We start from the raw sequence: 25,585 nt of genomic DNA on the forward strand, positions 1-25,585 counted from the left end.
TACTGTATGGCTAATATGTTAAAATACTGTATCATATCATATAACCTGCTTTGACTGTCTGGATGATGTACACAATTCTTGTATACTGGTTAGTCTGGTCTAGCAGTTCCCTGAAGACATAAGTAAGCTGTTATGTTGTTTGTATAGTACGTGTAACTTATCGCCACTCTCAGAAACGACTGAACTATGGGCATAATTCAGATCTGATCGCAGCAGCAAATTTGTTAGCTAATGGGCAAAACCATGTGCACTGCAGGGGGGGGGGGGGGGGGGGGGGGCAGAAATAACATCTGCAGACAGGGCCGAAACTAGGATTTTCGTCACCCGGGGCAAGGCATGAATTTGGCGCCCCCCTCCCACTTCTGTAAAATGGCCTCCCAGCAGCGTGTTCTATTATGTGCCCCCTGTGTGTCCCCATATGTTACATTACATCATTACACTACATGCCCCATACGCTGCACTGCATTACTACACACTGTACTACACCACAAAACATGCCCATATACGCTGCACTACACTAAACACCCTATATGCTACACACACACACACACACACACACACACACACACACACACACACACACACACACACACACACCTCCCCTCCCAACTGCAGCTATGAGGAAAGCAATTAGGACCCAGTGGAGTTCAGAAACTTGGGCCCAAAAATGTAGTGTATCAGATGGGGAGGCACAGGGGTTTCAGAGCAGACAGCAGATAACACAAGTGACTGCCTCAAAATGGTGCCTCAGTTCTCACACTATAAGGCAGTCCAGTAACACATACACTAAAAGCGAAAACTGGGGGCAGCCACTGGGGCTGGAGACTCACCACCAAAGCACAGTACAGCAGGAGGAGGCAGAGAGGACTGCGGGCTGTGCCTCATGGAACCCTGATCAGACAGCAGAGCAGGCCATGCACACAGCGGGAGATAGAGCCGCAGGAAGATCCGGACAGAAGACCCGACATCAGGAGGGCATCATACAGCAGCATGTGAGAGGAAAGTCCGTGGTGGGCAGCAGGAGGAAACTCTTCCTTCTCATTCATTTTCTTCACTGCGCTTCCCGCTGTCCCTCCACAGCTGCCTCCTATACCCGGAAATCCTGCTGCAGTCAGATGAGGGGAGGGGAGGCGTGAGGGGAGGGGAGGGGAGGCGTGAGGGAAGGGGAGGGGAGGCGGAACATCTGAAGGGCAGACTCGGACACGCTGACTGCACCCGTGATCAATGTCTATGGCATCACTGCTGCAGCGGTAGGTCGGTGACAATCAGGGTGGATGCGCATTGCGCGCCCCCTCAACAACGGCGCCCGGGTCACATGCCCCCTTAGCCCCCCCCTAGTTCCGGCCCTGCTGCAGAGAGAGTTATATTTGGGTGGGGTGTTCAAACTGAAATCTAAATTGCAGTGTAAAAATAAAGCAGCCAGTATTTACCCTGCACAGAGACAAAATAACCCACCCAAATCTAACTCTCTCTGCAAATGTTATATCTGCCCCACCTGCAGTGCACATGGTTTTGCCCATTAGCTAACAAATTTGCTGCTGCGATCAGACCTGAATTAACCCCTAGGTCGGAATGGACCCAGAGCATATACAGCATATAACTTCTGGAGCCTGAGTGGCAGGAAAGTATCCTAATGTTATAGTTGTGTACCCAGAATGTAGTTGGGATTCAGTATGATTTACCGGTGGGCGGGATGCCGGCTGTCCATATACCGACAGCGACATCCTGCCCATCAGAATGCGGCAGTAGGGCGAGCGCAAAGAGTCCCCTTGCAGGCTCGGTGGCTCGCCACATGATCTATTCCCACTCTATGGGTGTCGTGGACACCCACGAGTGGAAATAGTCCGGTCTTTCTGGGATTCCGGTTTGGCAGCATTGTCAGCTGTCAGGATTCTGGTGTCACTATCCTGACCGCCGGGATCCCGACAGCCGGCAAATTGAACGTATCCCTGTAGTTGGCATCCCAATGTACAGGATCCCGGTGACCAGCTATCAGGATGCTGATGCCAGAATCCCGACAACCGGAATCCCGAACGTAGGTATGCCAGGGAGGGTTAGAGTTAGGTTGAGGGGGGAGAGTTAGGGTTTGGCTGCAGTGATGGTGGGGTGTTAAGGTTAGGCTGCAAGAAAGGAGGGTTAGGCTGCATTTAGGGAGAGTTAGGGTTAGGGTAAGGTTAGTATAGTTGCGGCCATCTGTCAGCAGTTTGGCAGTCGTGATGCCGGTATTGGTACTCTGACCAGCATCCTGCTTGCCGGTATCCCGTACCCAACCCGTGCACCTATATGTGAATTATCTCTGGTCAGTTTGTCTGCCTGGGACTATTTAATGTAATTTGTTTGTGTAAAATTAATATGTATATGCTATATTGTGTAGTATTGCAGTTGTCACGTTTCTGTTCCATCATTGCAGTAGGTTACATTATATCCACTCTCAGCCGTAACAGATTATCTCTAACAAAGTGTTTGGTGCAGACCTTGATTAAGTTAATACAGATAATGTCAGTGTGATTGTTTTTTATGTTTTCCGTTCTTCCTCACTACAGATTTATGTTGAGTTGGATATTCGTTATCAGCCGGCAGATGGAGCAGCTGGGGCCTGGGTTGGAGATGATTTTTTTGCATCAGTGGAAGACAGGTAAGGTGAAGTGGGACTAGTCTGAGAGAAAACCCATGTAATGCATTTTATATAGTTTCTAAACCAACTGGAACAAAGAGATACAAAGTGTACAACTAATTTTTATTATTACTAATATTATTATTATTATTATTATTATTATTATTAATAATAATAATAATAATAATAATAATAGTGTAGAGCTGCTGATAAAAAATAGGCTAATTAGCCCTGCAGATCACAGTCCCTATTAACATCAAACATACAGAAGATTGACAATGGCTCTCAATATATGTATATATATATATATATATCAATATCAATATATATATATATATATATATATATATCAATATATGCTCAACAGATGCATTATAGCTACAGTTGCACCTAGTAGAACAGTACATAGTGTTGTGATTATGCTATGGATTGATCACAAGATATTAGACCAGCTGTAACCCTTTGTGTATATTAAAGTGTATTTCACTGATTACCAACATGGGGGTAAATTTACTAAGGTGGGAGATTTTTAGAACTGGTGATGTTGCCCATAACAACCAATCAGACTATATCTATTATCTGCTAGAAGAAGCTAGATAAATGGTAAGTAGAATCTGATTGGTTGCCATGGGCAACATCACCAGTTCTAAAAATCTCCCACCTTAGTAAATTTACCCCATGGTGACCGGCATATTACTTTTATGTGACTACTTTTCAAATTTACGGTTCCTTTATCCTGATTTGTATGAAGACTGAAGGTCAGGCGTATGTAGGGAGATGCTCATATCAGGGAACAGATAACAGTTTGCGGAAAGGTCATACAGTTTGGTTTGATGACTTCATTCAGTGGCGTCACAAGGGGGGTGCGGGGGGTGCGGCCCGCTCCCGGGTGTCACCCGCCGAGGGGTGACACCAAAATGCCGACTCCTGCAGAGTGACAGAAGCCGAGTGCTGCACTGTTATATTATGTGCAGCACTCGGCTCCTGTCACTTTGTAGGAGCCAGCACTGCAGGGATAGCACCTCCCGAGAGTCAGCCCTCACCTCCCACACCCCCCAGTGAAAAAAAAAATGGGTGTCGGGACGCGAAGCCCCGCCCCTCCGCAAAGCCCCGCCCCTTTGCGTGCCTGCAATGATTTAAAAACGGGTTCCACCCACGAAGCCCCGCCCTCTATTTAAGCCCCACCCATTCCTGCGAAGTCCCGCCCATTTTATCCTCGCTGCCGCACCGGGTGTCACAGAGGTGAGTGACGCCTCTGCTTCATTGCTCAGATAACATGGTAATCTACTCCCCAAATTCCTTGGAGGTCTGTGAAACATCACAGACCCTGACCCTATACTAAAAAAAGCCCTCCATACCTGAATGACAGCCATAAGACCAGTGGTGGAAGTTCGTCCCAGTTGCCCGGAGGCAAGATAAATATTGGTGCCCCCCCCCATTTCCTATATTAAGATAAATAAATGTATGTATGTGTGCGTGCGTGCGTGCGTGCGTGCGTGCGTGCGTGCGTGTGGAGTGTTCTGAAAAAAATGTATATACTGTATTTATACATTTAATGGTCTTTTATTTTAAATCACACAATTCTTAGCAGTCATTCACAGGATTAGAACCCATGACCTGTTACACTGACAGCAGACACTTTACTGATGGAGCTATTTGCTCCTGTATAGGAAGCATGAGAATTCTAACTATATGAAGTTACGTGTAATTGTCAGAGAAGTATCTATGTATAGTTAAAATTCTCATATTTCCTACACAGGAGCAAATAGCTCCACTAGGAAGGTGTCTGCTTACAGTGTAATAGGTCGTGGTTTCTAATCTTGGGTGTGACCGTTGTAAAATGTGTACCTACAGTATAATGAAAAGGGTGTGATTTGTAAGGTGCAGGGACCAGTGAAGAAGTTGGCCACTGAAAAGACAGCGACAGATATCAATTAACTTAATTCAATGGTGTCACACAATGGGAGGAGAGGTGCCCCCTTCAGAGCAGGAGCCCGGCGGCAGATGACTCTGTTGCCTCCCATAGTTCTGCCTCTGCATAAGACCTCATTTGCACTGACAAAGAGGTCCTTATTCATGTTTGTATGGAAATTCATTTCCAATTGTGATTTTTTTAGGCTATTAAATTGTTAATCATCTTAAATGAGGCTAGACACCCACAAGAAGTTAGAGCCATCAAGAGCCCACAAGAGCCATTGCAAACTATTTCGCAAATGCGTACACATACTATATGCAATAACGAGGAACTACGACTGCCAGGGTAGCCCCATGGCTATGCAGAGTGGACACTGCTGTAGATACACAGGTGCCATGTTTTAGTATGTACATGATCACAGCTGATGGCATATACATGCCCTTAAAACGGCCTAGAAATGTCTGCATTTTTGCTACCACACCCCATTACCACCATCAAACAGTCCTTTCCTGTCAATCACCCTGTGATAAAATCAGTGGTGCAAGTAGAAAAAAATGTCTTACGGGTACTGTGGGGGGAGGGGCAGATACACATATGACCACAATAGTGCCAGATATATATTGCCCCACAGTGCCAGATATACATTGCCCCACATTGCCAGATACACATTGACCCACAGTGCCAGATACACAAATGCCCCCAGAGTGCCAGATATACATTGCCTCACAGTGCCAGATACACATTGCCCCACAGTGCCAGATACACAAAAGCCCCCAGAGTGCCAGATATACATTGCCTCACAGTGCCAGATACACATTGCCCCACAGTGCCAGATACACAAATGCCCCCACTGTATCAGATATACATTGTCCCCCAGTGCCAGATACAGAAATGCACCCACAGTGCCAGATATGCCCCCAGTGCCAGATACACATGTCCCCCCAGTGCCATATATGCCTCCAGTGCCAGTTACACATGTCCCCGCAGTGCCAGATATGCCCCCAGTGCCAGATACACATGTCCCCGCAGTGCCAGATATGCCCCCAGTGCCAGATATCCCCCAGTGCCAGATACACATGTCCCCCCATTGCCAGATATGCCCCCAGTGCCAGATATGCCCCCAGTGCCAAATACACATGTCCCCCCATTGCCAGATATGCCCCCAGTGCCAGGTATACATGCCCCCAGTGCCAGGTATACACAAAACTCCCCCCCCCCTGCTGCTCACCGCTGCTGCTGCTGTGCTGTCCTGTGTGTGTGAGGGGAGGAGAGCTCAGCCTGCGCCTCTCCTTCCCCTCAGTGTCCGGCGGGTGCGGGTGGCTCAGTTCAATTCAGCGCCGATCCGTGAGCCAATCAAAGCTCACGTCCGCGAGCTCTGATTGGCTCACGGGCGGCACTGAATTAAACGAAGACACTGAGGGGCAGGAGAGGCGCAGGCTGCGCTCTCCTCCCCTCACATCAGCGGCAGTGCGGCGGTGAACGGCGGTGCGGTGTTGAGTGGTGGTGAGCAGCAGAGGGAGGGAGGGACGGGGAGCGGCGAGGAACGGCAGCCCGTCGGTGTGGGTACGGCGTACCCACGGCTAAATTCTTAAGGGTATGCTGTACCCACCCGTACCTGCACACTTGCACCGCTGGATAAAATCCTCACTGTGAGCGGAATCACTCCTGTGTCAAGGCGCCTTGATACATGTGCAGTGGGATCGCGGCATATGTGCAGTCTGTGATAATGACTCAGTTGCGTGAACATCAGCATTGCATGCAAACATATATTAGGTTTAGAATGTGACAGCCCAGGCAGGGATAAATACCACATCCCACAGGCAGAACTTTGTACAATACTTGGAAAGGCAATCTGACATTGGGAATTGCTCCATTTTCTTGTGTCACCTTGCATAACATGCATGTATGTGAGTCTAAAACTATCTTTGTATGTCATTCTTATATATATATATATATATATATATATATATATATATTTGATTTAAGCATTGCCAGTAGCTTTCATTTTAAACTTCATTTAATAAGATTGGTCTCTGTGATTCTTATCGGATCCATTTTTCCTGGGGATTCAGCTAACCCAAGCTACATATCTGTATTATACTTTATTTTTGAGTAATAATAACTTGGAATCAACTGTCATAGGGAAAATGTAAGGCTTCTATATGGAGTGAGTAGCTCCTGAAAAACTCTTATGTGGTGGCAGTTATGTTTCTGAAATTAATAGTGAGTGGGAGGGATACTGGGGAGTTTAATCATTTTTGTAAACAGACCAGGTGCTTGGTTTTTTTAATAACTCTGTGATCCATGTCACACACATGCTCTAGTGAGTGCTGAATTTGCAAACGCTACAGACAGCGTTTAGAGATTGGAGTATCTTTGAAACGAGAAAGGGTTCGCCTGAAATTTATCATAGAAATTCCTAACCATGATCAGATTAGAAAAATAGTAAAATGGTTGTACTATGGTTAATTTGATACTACAGTGCTATTTTGTAATATGGCATTCGGTGAGACATTATATTATTATGACAATTTCCATAACTGGTTCAATCAAGGTTAATATCTATTTTCTTTTTCAGCTCAGCATACATTATTCGGAACATTGCCTTTGAAGAAGAAGAGTGAGTATGGTGCTATGCTCAGTAGTATTGCACGGTTAAATAGTTACATTCACTTGTGTGGAAAATGCTATATTTTCAAAGAGCATCAGATGAGATAGTCAGTCAGTCTCCAAGAATTGTGTATTATCTCCCAGCAGAACACACACTAAAATACATTGCAATCTCTAAAAACAGAAAATAAATGATCTATAACTGAAAGGAAAACACATCCAAATACGTAAAATTAACGTATGCAATATGTTGTATTTATACTTACGAGTGTAAGTTCCTAGATCTCAACGTACTGTAAGGATAACTGAACTCAAAAAGTGAATAGTTTCATATGACAAGTATAGATTTAGGCATCCAGCGACGATGGGACCCGCAGTGACCCCGAAGCACTGCGTTGACTGCCAGCATGTGTATAATCATGTGATGCTTGCTTTATAATACATCATCTATTTTATTACAATCCTGCACTACTGAATGTAAAGGTCTATTAGACTCATTATTTTATTTTGTTCTCTTTAGGGCGGAAGCGGAAGCAGCTCGCAAGAAAGATATTGATGCTGTCCGGATAGGGAAGAGGCTGGTAAAAGGCGATGATGATGATGATGATGATGACGATGATTCCTATGATGAGTCAGATATTGAAATCTCTGGGATAACGTTTACACCTGTTTTGAGGTACAGGCATGACTTTATAAAAGGATCTAACGGGTGTATTAGTTAACATACTGTATATCACTTATATTTAGTAAGAATATACAAAACTACCTCAGAAAAAATCTTGATGCCTTTAAAATGTGTCCAAGGCTCTCATTTTTCATCTGAGCACCTTTTCTGACATCAAATGCAGTAAAGAAATTATAGAAACCTCTAACCATTTACTGTGCCTGACAGAGTAGGTGAGGAATGTAGGAGCAGGGCAATAGAGAGATTGCCCAGTAAAGTGTGTGTGTATGGGGGGACTTAAGGGTTATTTTTAATCATGGAGGTGTAGCCACATCCCCTTTTCAAAACATGAACCGGGGAGGGCTGTAATGAGCCCCTTAGCCAGAGCCAAATCCAGGATAGGGGATAGTGTGCAATCACTAACCTCCTCTGCAGGCAGAGGAGACTGCTGAGACCAGTGGTAGCAGCCTTCCTGGACCCACCGAAGCCCAGCATACAGCATTGTGTGCTGGACTAGGGAGAGAGGCTGCAGCTGGCTGACAGGTTAGAAGGGGGGGTGGAGGGGTGAGGAGCACTGACAACATAGAAAGGGTAGTTACACAAAGGGCACATCCAAATGTGCTGTGCTCATTTCAAAATACGGGTGCTGCAGCTGTTTCCCAATTCTCAAATATTCATTTGAAACTTAAAGGTTTTCTTGAAACAGCCAATGTTTTTCCAGAGAGATGAGAGAGAGAGGATGAGGGTCCAATTTTCAGGTACCACCAGGGAGAGTTAAAGTTAGGCTTAGGAGGGGGAGGGGAGGGTTAGGTTTAGGCTACGGGTAGGGAGGGTTATGGTTAGGGGGCCATTGGGAAAGTTACGTATACTTACCTTTCATGGTCAGCAGCGGCACATGTTCTTTTCTTCCTCCAGCTGATCCCAGGCATCTTCTTTCTTGATCCCTGCATCTTCTGGCCACTTCCGTGGCCACTGGAGCTCTTCACCCAGTGTACATCTTCTTTCCTCTCTGCCACCACACTTCTGCCTGGTGGCTTCTGATGTCACACACTGGGGATGGGCCGATCTATGATGGGGCAAGCTTTGATTGCCTTGCCGCTTCTTAGTGGCTTCCGATCCACGAGCTGTAATTGCTTCTCAGGTGGCGTGTATTCGAACACCCACCAGGTTTCTTAATGGCTGCTGATCTGGCACCAAATTTGAAACGCCGCTACCAGGTACCATTGCAAGTCCAGCACTGGGAGCCAATAGATGGTCCTGGCATCGGACACCGGCCACAGCTGTTAAATTCCCGTTGCTGTGTGTGTGGACATGCTGTCCCAGCTTCGGGACACATTTCCACATCTCTCCAAGGCTTCCGGGGCAAATGCAGGGTTTCTAACAGGGATGTGCAGTCAAGGGAGGCAGTGCCTCCCCTGTCATTAATGATTAAAATAATATAAAGAAGATACTTATGACACATATTCTGTGTCATAAGTATCTCCTTTATATTAATCTAATCATTATTCCTGTTTAAATGTGTTTGGGAGGCACTGATCGTGGTGCCTCCCGTTGTGAATGGGAAAAGGTGTGGGAGCAGGGGGTGGGCGCGGGCAGGGCTAGCCATGGGCATTAGACGCCCATTGGAAATGCATGGGAAAGCGGCACCATTAGAGGTGCCGCTTTCATACAGGGACGTGCTTTCAACCCATGAAAGAACACCCCTGTCAGTGAGGCCGCAGTGATTGGCCAGCGGATCCGTCACTGGATCCGCTGCCATCACTGACTGGGTGCGCGGAGGTGCGGGCATCGGTGGGGGCGGAGGTGCGGGCGGTGGGGGCAGTGAGAGTATTAGCAGCAGGCAGGGAACCAAGATCCCTGCCTGCCATTCTGCAGAATTTGGCAGCGGAGCGGTACCAATTTCAAAAATGGCGCCTCACCTAGAAGAAGCTGCTATACTGGGTGTGTGCAGCAGCTCCGCTCCGTCCCTTAAACTGCATGATGTGGCAGCAGCTCTAGTAATAGTATTAATGTATATACTATTGTTTTTGTGGTCCTAATTTGAGTCGCTGCCCAATAGGAGGGGGTTTCCAGGCACCTGGAAATCCCCCTTGCATTTGCCTATGAACTTACTACATAGACCCCAAATCTCTATCCACTTATCTCTCTCCAAGCTTTGATAAATATCCCTGATACTGGGGCGTGGCCACGGCAGCAAGGGACTAGGCAGCAGGATCGAGGAGCTCCCTGGAAAAAGATCCTGAAATAATCCTGGGGCTCTATACTGCGGTCTTCCCTGGTCCCCTCTCCTGCCTATCAGTACTGGGGAGGCAGCGGGCACTGTTACTGTCCGAAACGAGCACTCCCGGCTCGCGCCAGCGGCCGCCCGGACCTCGGGCCTAGGCCGCAATTCAATCCCCGGCCTCAGTTTTGGAGCTCTGCCGGGCGCGTGTGCGCGCGCTGCGCGCGATCCCGCGCCGGAGGCGGACACAGCGGCTGGCGGCTCCTGGGGACAGCGACACCTCACTCCTGCACCCCCAGGGCTTCACACAGGCATAAATCAGCTCCCCTGAAGGCTGGTGCAGGGTGAGAGGAGGGAATGATCAATGTGCTGGGCGGCCATCTTGCTTGCAGCTTCCTCCCTTCCTCCTTACAGCAGGGTGCAGTGAGTGTGTGATTGTGCTGGGCTGGATGAGCTTGGACTGGCCCCAGCTGCCTTCCCCTGCCTTTATCCTTGGAACATCACATATTGGATTTACATTTATATACCACTGAATTCCCCTGGTTCCCCCCTTCTCCCACTGGCCTGGCAGCTGGCTTTCCCAGTGCCTGGCAGCTGCTGATACTGCATTTACCACCCTTCTGCTATACCTCTTGACACTGAATATCGAGACTCTGAGCTGTGCTGGGCATTGATACGATGGTGAGGGGTGGCCAGAGCGCTGCCGCTGCTAAATTGGAGAAGTTTGCACGACAGCCTGCAACCCAGTCGACGCAGCCATCACCTAAGGCCTCCCCCCCTGCCAGAATGGATCCCTCGGCCGGGGCCGACTCGGGGGCGAATACACAGCCACCCGCTCCCTCCATCCAGCAGGTCCTGGAGGCTATAGCGGCCAGCGAACAACGTCTGTCGGACAAAATGGAGAAGGTACAGTGTGATCTATCATTGATGCGGCAGGACGTCCAGCGAATACGGGAGAGAGTGGGCGAAACCGAAACAAGGGTCTCCAACTTGGAGGACCTCAGTGGCCCTCTTCAGAGATCGGTGTCTGCAGTCACACAGCAAGTCGCGACAATGCAAACTAAACTCCTGGACATGGAGGAGAAATATGGATGGGGTGCGCTGTCAGTAGCAGCTGGTGTAGGGGGTGGTAATCCCCAATAAAGTCACAAAACAGAAAAGAAAAAACACCTGCGCTATGTTGTACCAATGGGTTATTCCCTCTAATCTCTCATAAAATCAAGATAACATAATTAGATACAAATCAAAAAGGACGGTAGGTTTTATATTGAATTAATATAACAATTTATTAAAATATTTATTTAAATATTTATTTAAAAACATAGAATTTGTGACATCTGTATTTGACTAAAATAGACTCAATTCATAAGTCATCAGCTTAAAACGTTCAGTTCATGGGTCAACGACAATCACTTATCCCCTAGGAGAATTTAAATAGTACCCCAGGCTAGGATTCTCTCCAAATTATGGTCCACAGTATAGATGTTTGGTGAGTGACAGCTTTTGAAAGTCCCTCTTTTAAGCACAATGTGCAAGCTTTTTCATGCAGGTAGGGATTTATTTCTCAATCTCACCATAGCAGGTTGGGTCCAAAGTGGAGAGACCAATTCGTGCCGTCCGGGTCAATCAAAGGTAGAAATTTCTCCAATTTAGCAGGGGATAAGTAGTGAAATCTGTCCAGCAATATCGTCTCTACGCGTTTCGCTGATGTTAGCTATCAGCTTCCTCAGGAGTGAATGATAGAGCATGACCCAGGGCTCTTTATATACCCTGTGCAGTTAATAAGATTACAGACACCTGTGTATTGATTAATTCAACAACCTAGCCGTCCTTTAAAAAACTAAAAAATGTGTATCAAATAAATCTCTATACTGGTCTCACAATGTGTTCATATATACCCAGAAAAATGAACTCAATACAGCTACCACAAAATAATGAAGTGTACACTCTAAAATCCTTTATGAATTGTGACTCCAAATTCGTTATATATCTGCTGAGTTGTGGGTGTGGCTTACGATATGTTGGCAGAACCACGAGATCCCTTCACACTCGTTTTATGGAACATCGACGAAACATTATGAAAAACTGTACTAAACATAGTGTACCACGTCATTTTAATGAAAAACATTTCAATGATCCAAGCAGTTTAACTATAGTTGCACTGGAATTAATTGCCCCTACAGCGCAGGTGTTTTTTCTTTTCTGTCCTGGACATGGAGGGCAGACTCCGCAGAAACAATGTGAGATTCGTGGGCCTCCCCGAAAAGGAGGAGGGGGCAAACCCTGAAGATTTCCTGGAGTCCTGGCTAAAAGAGGCATATGGCGCGGAATCCTTCACCTCCCAGTTTGCAGTGGAGCGGGCTCACCGTGTGCCCTTCCGGCCTCTGCCCCCAGGCGCCCCGCCACGAACTTTTATTGCAAAGTTCCTGCACTACAAGGATCGGGACTCTGTCCTGCGCCTGGGCCGTGTGAAGGGCCCCCTACTCCGGAATGGAATCAGGGTGTCGGCATTTCCGGACTTTGCAGCGGACGTTCAAAAAGACCGGGCCCAGTTTCTTCCCATCAAAAGACGTCTTCGTGACTTGAATCTGCCCTACTCGATGCTGTTCCCCTCCAGGCTCCGCGTGGTGGCGGACGGGGAGACAAAGTTCTTCGGCTCGCCGAGGGAGGCGGCGTCCTGGCTGGACAGGTATGCTCCGGGGGACCGCCAGCTGGCTCCAGACTGACACCGGGTCGCCCTCCTATATGGGCCAACACTCCGCAAGTATAAGTCCAGGGAGCTTCCTCTAGCTTAATGGTTCTGGACTTTGCTGAGAAGTGACATTAACGTACAAAAGGGTTTTTGTATTGGGGTTGATTGATCTGTACACCTGGTACAGTGTTGCCGTAGGCTTTGGGATCTCCAAGGTTAGAGTTTAGTTAGGGATATGGGTATACCACAGTTCGGGGAGGTATACGGGGTGGGGGGAAGTTTGGGGGCCGCCGTTGGCCTCTCAGCAGTTATTATGTTGCTCGTTTTGAATTTAAGAAGCCTATATGCTTCTCAATTGGAGGGTGTGGTGGGCTTGCACTGTTTTATGGGGTCCGGCTCGGGGCTCGGGGCCTGCGGGCGACATGATTATAGGAGCGAAACACCGGTTGGACGGGTGGTTGCTAATAGAGCTGCGCCCCTGCTGATACTTAGACTGACATGCCTCCCTTGAAATTTCTGGCGTGGAATGTCCGGGGCATCAACAACAAAGTTAAACGTTCCCTAGTATTTAAAATGATCAAGAAATATGGCCCGGATATCATTTGCTTGAGTGAAACTCACTTGGAGGGGAATAGGCTGTTATCGCTCCGCAGGCCTTGGGTGGGGTGGGCGTATCATTCCTCACACTCCTCTTATTCCCGAGGGGTGTCGGTGATGATAAGGAGGACTGTACAGTTCGAGATGATCAGGGTAAACACAGATCCTTATGGTAGATACGTATTTCTAGAGTGCAAACTGTTTTCACGAAATTTTTTCCTATTGTCTGTGTATGTTCCCCCCCCATTCTCCTACGATGTCCTGCAAAAGGCTGCCTCATTCGTTGCCTCCTCCCCCCATACTCCTGTCATCTGCCTGGGAGACTTCAACGCTGTGTTGGATGCCTCTTTGGACAGATGGAGGACTCCTTCGAGACAGGGAGCGGGGGGCGACTTGATTCCTCCCAAATCTAAATTTGCAGAGTTCCTAGACAGTATACAGTGGGTAGATGTCTGGAGGGTTCGAAATCCTACCCTTCGGCAATACTCCTGTTACTCGAGTACACATGGCTCCTTTTCCAGAATCGACCTGGCCCTGGTCTCACCTGAGCTTGTGCCTGGCGTGATGGACGCTCATTACGAGGCACGGGGGGTATCCGATCATTCACCCCTGGTGCTGTCACTGGTAGGGGACTGTCAGAGGGGACAATCATACTGGAGGTTGCATCCATCCTGGCTTGCCCAGCTGGGCGAATGCCCAGAATTAGCGCCCACATGGGAGGGATTTTTCGCGGATAACGCAGACACGGCCCCGGCTCCGGTAGTTTGGGATGCATTCAAGGCGTATATGCGAGGTACCTTAATTGGCAAAATTGCTGCCTGCAAGGTGGCTCGCAGGGCGACAGAAAGACAGCTTGAGACCGAGTGCAGGGACCTGGAGACACGCTACCTGACTGAGGGCACCCCTGCGCTGAAGGCCCGATGGCAGACGGCTCAGGGGGCCTGGCTGGCTCACCTCTCAGACAAAAATGCACGCTCCCTCTTGTTTAGGGCCAATAATATATACATGCAGGCGGACAGACCAGGTGGCTTGTTGGCCCACCTGGTGCACTACGACAGGCCTGGGACCACGATAGTGCAGCTGCTCGGCGCCGACGGCTCCATTACAGATAACACCCCCGACATTGCACAGCTACTCCTTTGTTATTTTAGGGAGGTATACAACAGTCGACTGACATGCTCCGGGGAGGAGCTAGACCTCTACCTGACAAATATCCCCCTTTCTAAACTTTCCCCTGAGGATAGGGACGCCCTGGATGCGCCTCTGACCTTGGAGGAGGTGATGTCGGCGGTTGAGGCGGCTCCTAGTGGTAAATCCCCGGGTAGTGACGGTATTCCCACGGAACTATATAAACAGTACATTAAGTTCTTTGGACCTCAACTACTAGACATGTTTGTTAACATATATGCCGCTGACTGCCTTCCTCCCTCAATGTCCGAGGCTATTCTAATAATGCTTCCAAAACCTGGTAAGGACCCTAAACTCTTGGAGTCATACAGGCCGATCTCCCTTATTCCCACAGACGCTAAGATCTTAGCGAAAATTCTTGCGGTCCGTGTAAACACGGTGATTGAATCCATAATCCATCCCGATCAAACCGGCTTCATGCCTGGGAAATCCACGTCCATTAATTTGCGCAGGCTGTACACTATTTTGCAGGCTCCTCATGATTTCCCTTCTGACGAGGTCGTGGTCTCATTGGACGCGGCCAAGGCTTTTGATAGTGTTGAGTGGCCATACCTGTGGGGAGTTATGAGGAGCATGGGCTTTGGCCCTAACTTTATACAATGGGTCAAACTGTTATACCAGAATCCACGCGCCAGGGTCCTGGTGAATGGATACATTTCCTCCTCATTCCCTTTGACACGGGGCACCAGACAGGGATGTCCCCTCTCTCCCGCCCTGTTTGCCATAGCCATGGAGCCCCTGGCCTGTTTGATTAGGTCACACCCGGACATTAAGGGAATCAGTACGGGTCCCTGCACTGACAAATTGGCCCTTTATGCGGATGACCTGTTGCTATTCCTTCGAGACTACGCGGTGGATATGCCCATTGTGTTGCGGGTCATAGAGACCTTCGGTAGGTACTCGGGTCTCCGCATAAACTGGACCAAATCGTTTATCATGCCCGTTATGGGCTCCCCCCCCCAGACCCCGAAAATATCCTTACCGCTGTGTTGGACAGCCCAGTTTAAGTACCTTGGGATCCTGGTCACCAATGACCCATCGGACTTTGTGCCCTTAAACCTTGACCCTGTGGTACAGATGGTTGTGCGCAAATCGAGAGCTTGGTGCAAGCTGCCACTGACAATGACGGGTAGAGTCGGCCTCATTAAAATGGTAGTGTTGCCTAAACTTTTGTATGTTCTATTGCAGTCCCCTGTTTACATATTTCCAGCGTTCTTCAGAAAATTAAATAGTGTCCTGACGTCCTTGATATGGGCCAATAGAAGATCCAGAATAAAATTATCCACTCTTACCAGACAAAAAAGGGACGGCGGCTTGGCATTACCCCACTTCCAACTGTATTATTATGCTGCTCAGTTATCACACATTGGCATGTGGCTCCGAGGAGGGGAGGAAGATGGACTAGGCCGGGCGTTCCTTAGATGCTATTACCCAAGTCTTTCCCCGGCACAGGTTTTGGCGGGGGGTAACCCTTCCAGACTATCACCTCCTATTGTCTTCCAGGCTATGAAGATATGGTTGGCATTGAAGGCCCTACTTGGGTATGAGGGAATGGACCCGGACACTTCTCTGTGGCACTCCAGATTGCTCAGTGAACTGGGGTCCCTGGGGGGTGAGGAGGTATGGGCTCCGTACTTGATAGTTTCGGTGTCCCAGCTATATAGCAATGGCACGTTAAAATCATTTCAGCAATTGAAAGAGGAGTTTGGACTCCCGAACTCTCACTTCTATAGATTCTTACAACTGAGACATGCCCTGCAGGCGCAATTCGCAGATTCTGCCCCAACGCTTTTCCCCTTCCCCATGAAAGCATTTCTACATTCACTGGGCCGAGTTAAGGTGATCTCCTTCACCTACTCGTATCTCCTTCAAACGACACATGCAGACCCGCTCTCAAGTCTTAGGGAGAGATGGGAGAGTGACGTAGGTCCCATGGACGGGGAAGACTGGGAGGGCGCTCTGGGTAACCCGAGCCAGGTCACCAAATCGCTGCGGTTTCAACAGATACAGTTTTTTATTCTACATAGATCATACATGACACCGAGCAGGCTGGCCAGATTTAGGACAGATAGCGCTGGTGCTTGCCCCAAGTGCGGGGTTGCCGGAGGCACATTCTGGCACCTCACATGGGAATGCCCGCTGCTGCAGGTGTTCTGGGCCGGGGTCGGGTCGATTCTGGAACATACGGGGATACAGAGAAGCTCGCTGACTCCGAAATTCTGCATTCTGGGGGTGGGAGACCCCGATTCTGGGTCCCGCTGGGAAGACTTGTACGCCCGCAACATGTGCGCCCTTGCAAAGGTGTGCATCGCGCGGACGTGGATGGCCCCGCGACCTCCCACGATACATGCTTTTAAAGGTTTGGTAAATGATACTCTAACAAAAGAACGATATGTATACATGAAATATAATGCCCTTACCAAATACGAGAAGATATGGTCTCCTTGGATCAATTCCACATACTCATCCCTTGCCCTTCGGACTTAGAGGCACCGACCTTCGCCGCGGTGTGATATTTGGGCCTTGGAGCGCTGAGCCGGACCTTCATCTCTCCTCTATTATAGCTGTTTACATATCTGGTCGCCACACCACACCACGCATATGTTAGGTAACTAGGCTTAAGTTAGTTAAAGGGTTTGTTTGGGGGTAGAGGGGTTGGGGGCTATTTAGGGCCTGATAGACGGGGTAATTTTTAATACAGGTCCTGGGTGGGGGGGTGGGAGGAAATACAAAATGTTAAGTATGTGAAACGCGACCTGGTTACAGACTTCAGAAAATATGTATATGGTGGGAAGAATGCACGGGAACTGTAAAATGGGAAATGTCATTTGTATCAGTATAAGTATACGTATATCCTTGGTGACAATAATGCTTTGAACAACGTGTAATCCCAATGTGCCTCCCAGTGTACACTGAAATGTCTGTATATATAAAAACGCTGTTGAATAAAAATTACTCTATTTAAAAAAAAATATCCCTGATACTATGCTTTAATTAGTGTATATATATTTTTTTTTTTAGCTAGTGTCTCTGATAATATTCTTCTAAAAAAAAACTTAATAGCATATTGGTAACATCGCAAAAGAACAAAGCATCCAATCAGATTATAGCTTTGATTACTTCTCTATGGGGTTCATACTGCTAAACCTTTTTAAAAACGGCACTTGGGGATGGCCATGTATTGCTTCCTGTGCAGATATAACCATGTTTTTAAAGACAATCTGAGTGGTTGCTATGATTTACAGCACATCAATGCCATTTATATCATGTTATTAAATACATAATTTCAATGTCTACTTTATAGACTGGAATTAAACAACTGTTTTGCCTTCTGTAGGAAACATACATGCCAAAAAAACAATGTATTTTTACATTAAAACTATAACATACATATTATGTTAGACCAGTGGTTCCCAAACTTTTATGAATCACGGCGCCCTAGAGTATCAGAACTTTTTCATGGCACCACTAGGCCAAAAGTTTCTCATTGAAAAATTTAGAAAGAAATATAAAATTAAGTAATCTGTGATTATATGTCATTCTTAGGGTCAGTTGTGTAGTGAGGGACAGATTAACTTCTGTTTGTCCACATATTTTATTATGCCAGCACTGGTTTTGCTTATTACATTGACCATAAATAATCTAAATTGCTCCATGAATACCAACCCAGGACACCCCTGCAAGTGTCACGAGGCACCCAAGGATGCCTAGGCACACAGCTTGAGAACCACTGTGTTAGATATTACAAAAAAATGAAAAACCCAACCATGATACTAACCAACCATGTTTCTTACTCTGCTAATCATTTACAGTCGATGCAGCGTTCCAGTGAGAGATTTTATGACCAATCCAAAACCAAGACATTTCCAGGTATTAGCAATGCATTATATACTGCTGAAGACTAACTACAGCTGGCAGCTATTCAGGATCACCTGATTATGCTCTACACTTTGTTCTTTTGTTCTCTTCTCCATCCTAAATTAGTACTGTGCTGCTAGATTGTTAAATTATACGTTCAATAACAATTTTAGCCCAAAAGAAAAACCTGTTTGGAAATGAAACTGATAAAGCAAAGTGTTTATGCATTTTTGAGTGGAATCTTGTATGTGTATTACTAAGCTAACAGTACTGCAGCAAAGGTACTAAGAATTATTTTCAAAAATATTTGCGGTGCAGAAATGCATCAGACAGAGTCCTCAGGAACACTCACCTGTCTGGGATGTGAATGTAATTATAAAAATGCTTCACTGTTCCTATACTGTATACAGCATGTGTTGCAGTTTAACTTCTATTACTGTTAAACTGAATGCTATCATATGGACTATGATGTGGCCTCACTGCACTAGTGGGACCAGCTCAAAAAGAAAAAGAGAGTTGAAATAGTTTATATTATTGTTTTGGTAAGAAGTACAAGAAAAGTCCGAAAAGTTTGGACTCAAATTATACATTTTAGACAGAACGGAAAGTTCAGCCAAGCAGAGACACAGCGTCACAAATATTCCCATGATATTGCATTCAGTGGACAGTCAACCAAGAAGTTTGTCCCCTCTCTTATAGCAGGACCAGCATATTAAGGCCAAACCATAATGCACCGAATAATGTTTGTTTTGTACTTAAAAAATAAAGATAACAAATAAAATCCAGTTTTTAAAAATGAGTCCTTCCATTTCCCTTTTGCAGTCAGGGACTTAAAGATTGCAGTCATGGTACTATGGGAAAAAGAACTTTCACATATATAAATATGTAATTTTTAGGACAGTTTCACCATGGGCATGGTTTTATAAATATTTCTTAAACTCGTCTTATATTCACTGATTTTGATTGACATTTTTGCTGATGTACATTATATTTTGTTGCTCTTTTTGTAAACTTTGCATTACTATTTTGATGCTATTATACATTACTCAATGACTTTATTATCTGATGTAATTTGTTTTTTATATATATATATATATATATATATATATAATGTATGTATCAATAATAAAAAGATTACTAATAAAAATAAAAATTAATGATTTTTAGACTCATGGCCATCTGTCACATTTAACTACGTGGCATATTCAAATAGCCACACGATTTACCCCACAGTTAATTGATTGCGCCACATGGGGAAAAGATATTTAAGTAAACAGCCTTTTCCCCGTGTATAAACCAGGGGTTAATGTATGCTAACCGACTGACTCCACGTACAGTGCAGAATCAGTGGGTTTCCATGCATGCTAAATGCAGAATCTGCATTGTAACATTTTTCCTCACATCTCCTGTCCTGGTAATCAGCATGCAGGTTCCTGCAACTAACTGCCCTGTACATGTTCAGTCCTAGCACTCTGGTACATGAAGACTACATAAAGAGAATGTATAAATACCAATATTTACTATATAACTTATTTTTTGCAGATTACAGTCACGATCGTGCAAGCTCAGAAACTTGTGGGGGTTAACATAAATCCAGTCGTTCATGTTAAAATTGGAGATGAGAAAAGACACACTCCAACCCAGAAATCAACTAATTGCCCCTACTATAATCAGGTAAGTGTGGTGTTGTAGAGAGGGTAGTTATACAAAGGGCAGATCCACATGTGTCACATACTAATGTGCAGGGGGTGTTAAAACAACACGAATTATAGTAACAATGAGTTTTATGATCGTTTGTGCCAATTAGGCAACCTGTTATGTATACACGTCCCTGGCTGTGTGTAACACCTTGTACTGAATGATTTTTGTAATTCTAAATATTTTTCTCCCCCCTAGTATTTTGTGTTTGACTTCATTGAACCGCGTGAGGTATTATTCAATAAGCTGATAGAGATATCTGTAAGTATTTTTATCTGAATGTGGTTTTAGCAATAGTCAGTGGATTATACTTCCAGAACCAGTTTGGGTTCATGGCCTTCACATTACTTGTGTATCCCCCCATTCTGGCCAGCGCCACATTTAGAGCTGACATTTTTGTAATTGAGTGAATAGACCCTAAATTGTACAACCACCTGCTAATGAACCTAGCCTCCATGCCACCCCCGTTATTTTCCTATGTTGTTGTCTCTCATACACTGTAATACTGTACATTATGCCAACCCACATGTGGTCAAGGTGGAAATGAGGGTTTCTGGCCCTCGCAGAGTCACAATATATTACTGTACCCTTTTAAGCGTCTTGGAGAGCTTTATCTCATCTTTGGCAGGTATTTATAGACATGCATATGTAACAATAGATCCTACTGTCTTAGTGTCTGAATGGCGGCCCCAGTGCTTATGTATCATAGTTGACAACTATCCCGAATTTATATGGGAAATTCGCTTTTTTGTTGTTTCACTAACACCTGTATGGTGACTGGTAGTTTATCCGCTTGGTGAGCAATGAGGTTACATGGATTAACAGTTTATGTTATTTTTTCAGGTTGTTCATTCCAAGACACTTCCATTTCTGGGCACACGGCTTGGGACATTTAAAATCGATGCAGGGACTGTGTATGACCAAGCAGGTACAGGACCGGATAACCTCAGAACAATAACAAATACTATCCACACATCAATGCTGCCATCTTACTTTACTATATCATGCATTTTCTAGGATTTTTTTTCATGGCCCTATAAGTGTTTAGTATATAAATTATTGTGCAAAATGTAGAGAACAAAACAATACACTGCGTCTCAGTTATGTCAAGTGTCTCACGCCGCATAGTGTACGGACAACAAAGGACGGTTACATATCAAAAAGATGTGTTACCCAGTTAATGGCACAGCCGATGTGCCGATATATATTGCACATTTATATACACTACACGATCTGGTGTACAGCCGTACGATATATCAGTACATCCCACATCCAAATGCATGTTGGCGTAAGCAGGATCAGCCCATCTGACGTACAGCACATCAGATGGGACAAAACCTCTGATGGTGGCCAGGAGCTGGCAATCACAGGTACACATTGAGCAATATGTCCGATATATCACCTAATGTGTACCCCACCTAAATAAAGACACATCTGTAGCCGCAATTTAATGCAATTGTCTTAGCATTAAAGTCCTGATGGAGGCTAATAATAATTTGTTAAAAATCAATTAGATCATCATTGGCCATGTTGGTAAATGTATTCAAATGATGCCTGTGTATGCAGTGAACTTCTGACTGAAAATCAGGCTTAATTGGAGTTGGAAATAAACCAACCGATACTTATCAACGTTTTTATACTCTGCTCCGAAAGAGCCTGGGGGGAGGTCCAGGGTGTTGGTGAAGGGAGCTTCGTGATGTCACTCACTTCATCATGACTTTGGACCTGCTGAAAAAGGCCTCAATTCACAGGATAACACCCCTATCTTGTTCACGTCACTGGGGAAGTGGGCAGGATCTGGGAGGCTGGGCTACTCTGGGAGGGTGGGCTACTCTGCTGTGAGTCATGGGGAACTCCCCATACTCCAGCAGTCTCTCAGTAATTCTCAGTATGCTGAAAGCACCTGTCTCATTAAAAGTGGCCACCCACGTGTGTTGCCAACTGGAGAGCTATTGCTCATTTCTCTGAATAAGCGGCATAGTCACTACATTTTTAGGCCAACACAGGCAACATACTGTGCACTTTTATACAAACAGTAACCATGACATATACTGTGTGTTTCTAGTATAATTCTTCATTCTCTAGATCACCGGTTTCTCCAGAAGTGGGCAGTTATCACTGACCCAAAAGACACAAGAGCAGGGGTAAAAGGCTTTGTAAAATGCAACTTATCTATTGTTACAAGGGGTGATCCGATGTCTGCACCTCCATCTTCTACCAGCAGCCAGAACGATGATATTGAAAAGTGAGTGTAGCATATATATGTATATGTATTGGATGACTTAAATGATTGGCTGTACTCTTGACCTATTGCATTAATGTATTTTTCTGAGGACATTGTCAAACTAATTTTTATTTTGCATTAACTTAAAGGAGACTGAGTATTAGTATTGGATAGTGTAGAATTATTGATTTGTAACTATCCTGCAACTTTTCTTAAATCATATCTTTTATGCTTGTCTTTGTCATTTAAGGCATATTAAGATGAAACTATAGATCTTAAGAGTTATTAGGGTTTATGTTTGTATATACATATCACAAAAAGGATCTGGTTATTATGTGTACGGAGCCCTTTTTGCAGATATCTGTGCAACAGTTTCCATGAATGTTGCATCCTGTCTTCCACGTCGACTAAGTTTGTGTAATCTCTAATTCTTGTAGGAATCTGCTGCTCCCTAAGAGGTTTCCTGTAGAGAGGCCATGGTCAAAAATCAGTGTTAAGATCTACAAGGCAGAAGGACTGCCCAGCATGAATGAAGGGTTCATGGGAAGCTTCTCCAAGATAATGGGAGAAAAGAAAGTGTTCATCGATCCCTATGTTCAAGTCATATTTGCTGGACAGCAGGTATGTAATTTTCACATATATACTGTAGTGAACATTTTCTATGTACAATTGCAGCTGAGCAGAAACTACCTTTGACTATCAATTTGATGTTTTTCGCAGCGATTTCTATAAAAATGTGATGGTCCGCAGAAAAAAGTGATGGTGCTCACTTATAGTTACAAATTGGTATTAAATTAATGGTAGCTTCCATACTCTGGATATGGGTCTGATACTTATTTTATTCATTTCTGAAATATTTATCTGATTTCTTCCTTCTTCTGGAACTAGTTATAAGAATTTGTGTGTGCGAGTGATGTCCCTGCCCAGAGTGCAGCCCCTGGGGGCACAGATGATGCCCCACAGCCCCAAAATTTATCTAACAAGGAGCCTGGAACAGCACCCTTGGCCAGAAGGACACTCTAGGCACACACCCTGCAGTTTGTTGAACCTCCTGGAGCATCCAGACAGCTGTACACTTTCTGCTGTCATATGTTTGGGGTGGGAGCTGCACAGGGTGCGGGTGAGCCCTGCTTCAGCACTGGGTGTCAGCATTGTGTACCCCTGAACCCCACCATACCACCACAGAAAAAGTACTGGATTTAAGTTAGGTAACACTTTCATTTGTGTCTGGAAATTCTCCTCCTTTAAATGTGAGGTGTTCTATATCCATATCTGGCCTTCTGAGGTCACTCTATTTTACTGGTATTCAGCTTGTGGCTCTCCAGCTGCTGGGAAACTATACATCCCAGCAGGGCAGCCACCAGGGGGGGGGGACTGTGGAGACTGATGTCCCGGGCCCTTACAGACATGGGGGCCCACCCCTGGCTCCTACCGCCAATATCTGGAGAGCTGCACCAGGCTGTAAAACAACAGTGGGCTAATGTACAGGGATGACTTCTTAAAACAAGCCTTCCTGGTACATCAGCTTTCTGTGAACCATTCCTGTAGGTCCACAATGCTCCACCTATATGTAACATCACATTGTATGACATCACATAGGAGTGAAGTGGTGCAGCAAAATATTTTTTTTCTGGGGGAGGGGCCTGTCTATTTTGTCAGTCCCGGGCCCCACAATTTTTGATGGCAGCCCTTCATCCCAGCATGTCCTGTCACAGTTTTAGCATTCCCTAATAGCAAAACTGTGGCAAGGCATACTGGGTTATATAGTTCCACAGCAGCCATCTGTTGAATACCCCTACTCTATTTACCATCAGTAGGAAAATGTAAATATGTTTTGTAATGCATTAATTCATGTTTAATGCTCAATGATACATTTGTGCATTTTTTTTTATTTCTGTCATACATGTCCTCTTCTTTTCTGCCTTTTAGGGAGAAACAGCTGTGGAAAGCGACACTAATATCCCAGAATGGAATGAGCAGATTACTTTCATTGAGCTCTTCCCACCTCTTGCTCGAAAAATTCAAATTCAGATTCTAGATGATGCTCATATTGGAGACGACGTTGCCCTGGCCACACATTTTATTGACCTGAAGCAAATATCAGACCCAAGCAAAAATGGTGAGACACCTCAAAATACTAGTCCTAATCATCTCTGCATTTTCATACTTTTAAAAACAATTTGATGTAAAATGGTGATTTACAACAGAAGGAACTTATAGATAAGGTATGAGAATCACTTTGGCACTGGGGCGTAAGTTCATGCCAGATGCCCGGAGAAATAGACTGTTGTGCCCCCATGTCTCCAGACACTCAGTGTCTCTCCAGCCAGCCTCTTTCTGTCTCTCCAGACACCCAATGTCTCCCCAGCCAGCCTCCTTCTGTCTCTCCAGACACCCAATGTCTCCCCAGCCAGCCTCCTTCTGTCTCTCCAGACACCCAGTGTCTCCCCAGCCAGCCTCCTTCTGTCTCTCCAGCCACCTGGGGTCTCCCCAGCCAGCCTACTTCTGTCTCTCCAGACACCCAGTGTCTCCCCAGTCAGCCTGCTTCTGTCACTCCAGACACCCAGTGTCTCCCCAGCCAGCCTCCTTCTGTCTCTCCAGACACCCAGTGTATCCCCAGCCAGCCTCCTTCTGTCTCTCCAGACACCCAGTGTCTCCCGAGCCAGCCTCTTTCTGCCTCTCCAGCCACCCGGTGTCTTCCCAGCCAGCCTGCTTCTGTCTCTCCAGACACCCAGTGTCTCCTCAGCCAGCCTGCTTTTGTCTCTCCAGACACCCAGTGCCTCCCCAGCCAGCCTGCTTTTGTCTCTCCAGACACCAAGTGTCTCCCCAGCCAGCCTGCTTCTGTCACTCCAGACACCCAGTGTCTCCCCAGCCAGCCTCCTTCTGTCTCTCCAGACACCCAGTGTCTCCCCAGCCAGCCTCCTTCTGTCTCTCCAGACACCCAGTGTCTCCCGAGCCAGCCTCTTTCTGACTCTCCAGCCACCCGGGGTCTTCCCAGCCAGCCTCTTTCTGCCTCTCCAGCCACCTAGTGTCTCCATTAAAACATTTTAAAATCCTGTATTGTACCAAACAGCTACTGGCAAGTGACAACGGATGCCCAAACCCCACAGAGATCCATCTATAACCGCTGACTGCACCACTGAAGTGATCAGCAGGATGTGGGAAGCAGTTATGAATGGATTTATCTGTGCCTCCCTGACAGCTGGCACCTGGAGGCTAATGCTTCCATTGCCTCTGACAGTTCCACTACTACTTTGGCGTTATATGTTGAATATCATGTTTGTGTTTTAATTCACCAGTTATT

General features: G+C 46.0%; 1 protein-coding gene and 1 long non-coding RNA gene across 2 annotated transcripts in view; one reads left to right on the plus strand and one right to left on the minus strand.

The window, feature by feature from the left end:
* LOC135055753 (uncharacterized) overlaps positions 1–8,816 on the minus strand; it is a 58,158-nt gene extending 49,342 nt beyond the window's left edge. Inside the window, exon 1 of the long non-coding RNA XR_010243801.1 lies at positions 8,677–8,816. This is a non-coding gene — a long non-coding RNA (uncharacterized LOC135055753). The remainder of the gene's footprint in view (positions 1–8,676) is intronic.
* The window catches only part of LOC135055750 (fer-1-like protein 4), a 346,065-nt gene that overhangs the window by 79,065 nt on the left and 241,415 nt on the right, over positions 1–25,585 (plus strand). Inside the window, exons 5-14 of the mRNA XM_063960172.1 lie at positions 2,544–2,635; positions 7,108–7,149; positions 7,660–7,815; positions 18,314–18,371; positions 19,902–20,033; positions 20,256–20,318; positions 20,901–20,985; positions 22,143–22,302; positions 22,719–22,902; positions 24,211–24,400. Of these exons, the coding sequence (XP_063816242.1) occupies positions 2,544–2,635; positions 7,108–7,149; positions 7,660–7,815; positions 18,314–18,371; positions 19,902–20,033; positions 20,256–20,318; positions 20,901–20,985; positions 22,143–22,302; positions 22,719–22,902; positions 24,211–24,400 (1,162 nt within the window). The remainder of the gene's footprint in view (positions 1–2,543; positions 2,636–7,107; positions 7,150–7,659; positions 7,816–18,313; positions 18,372–19,901; positions 20,034–20,255; positions 20,319–20,900; positions 20,986–22,142; positions 22,303–22,718; positions 22,903–24,210; positions 24,401–25,585) is intronic.

The sequence above is a fragment of the Pseudophryne corroboree genome, chromosome 3 (genome assembly GCF_028390025.1).
Source record: "Pseudophryne corroboree isolate aPseCor3 chromosome 3, aPseCor3.hap2, whole genome shotgun sequence".
Taxonomy (NCBI): Eukaryota; Metazoa; Chordata; class Amphibia; order Anura; family Myobatrachidae; genus Pseudophryne; species Pseudophryne corroboree.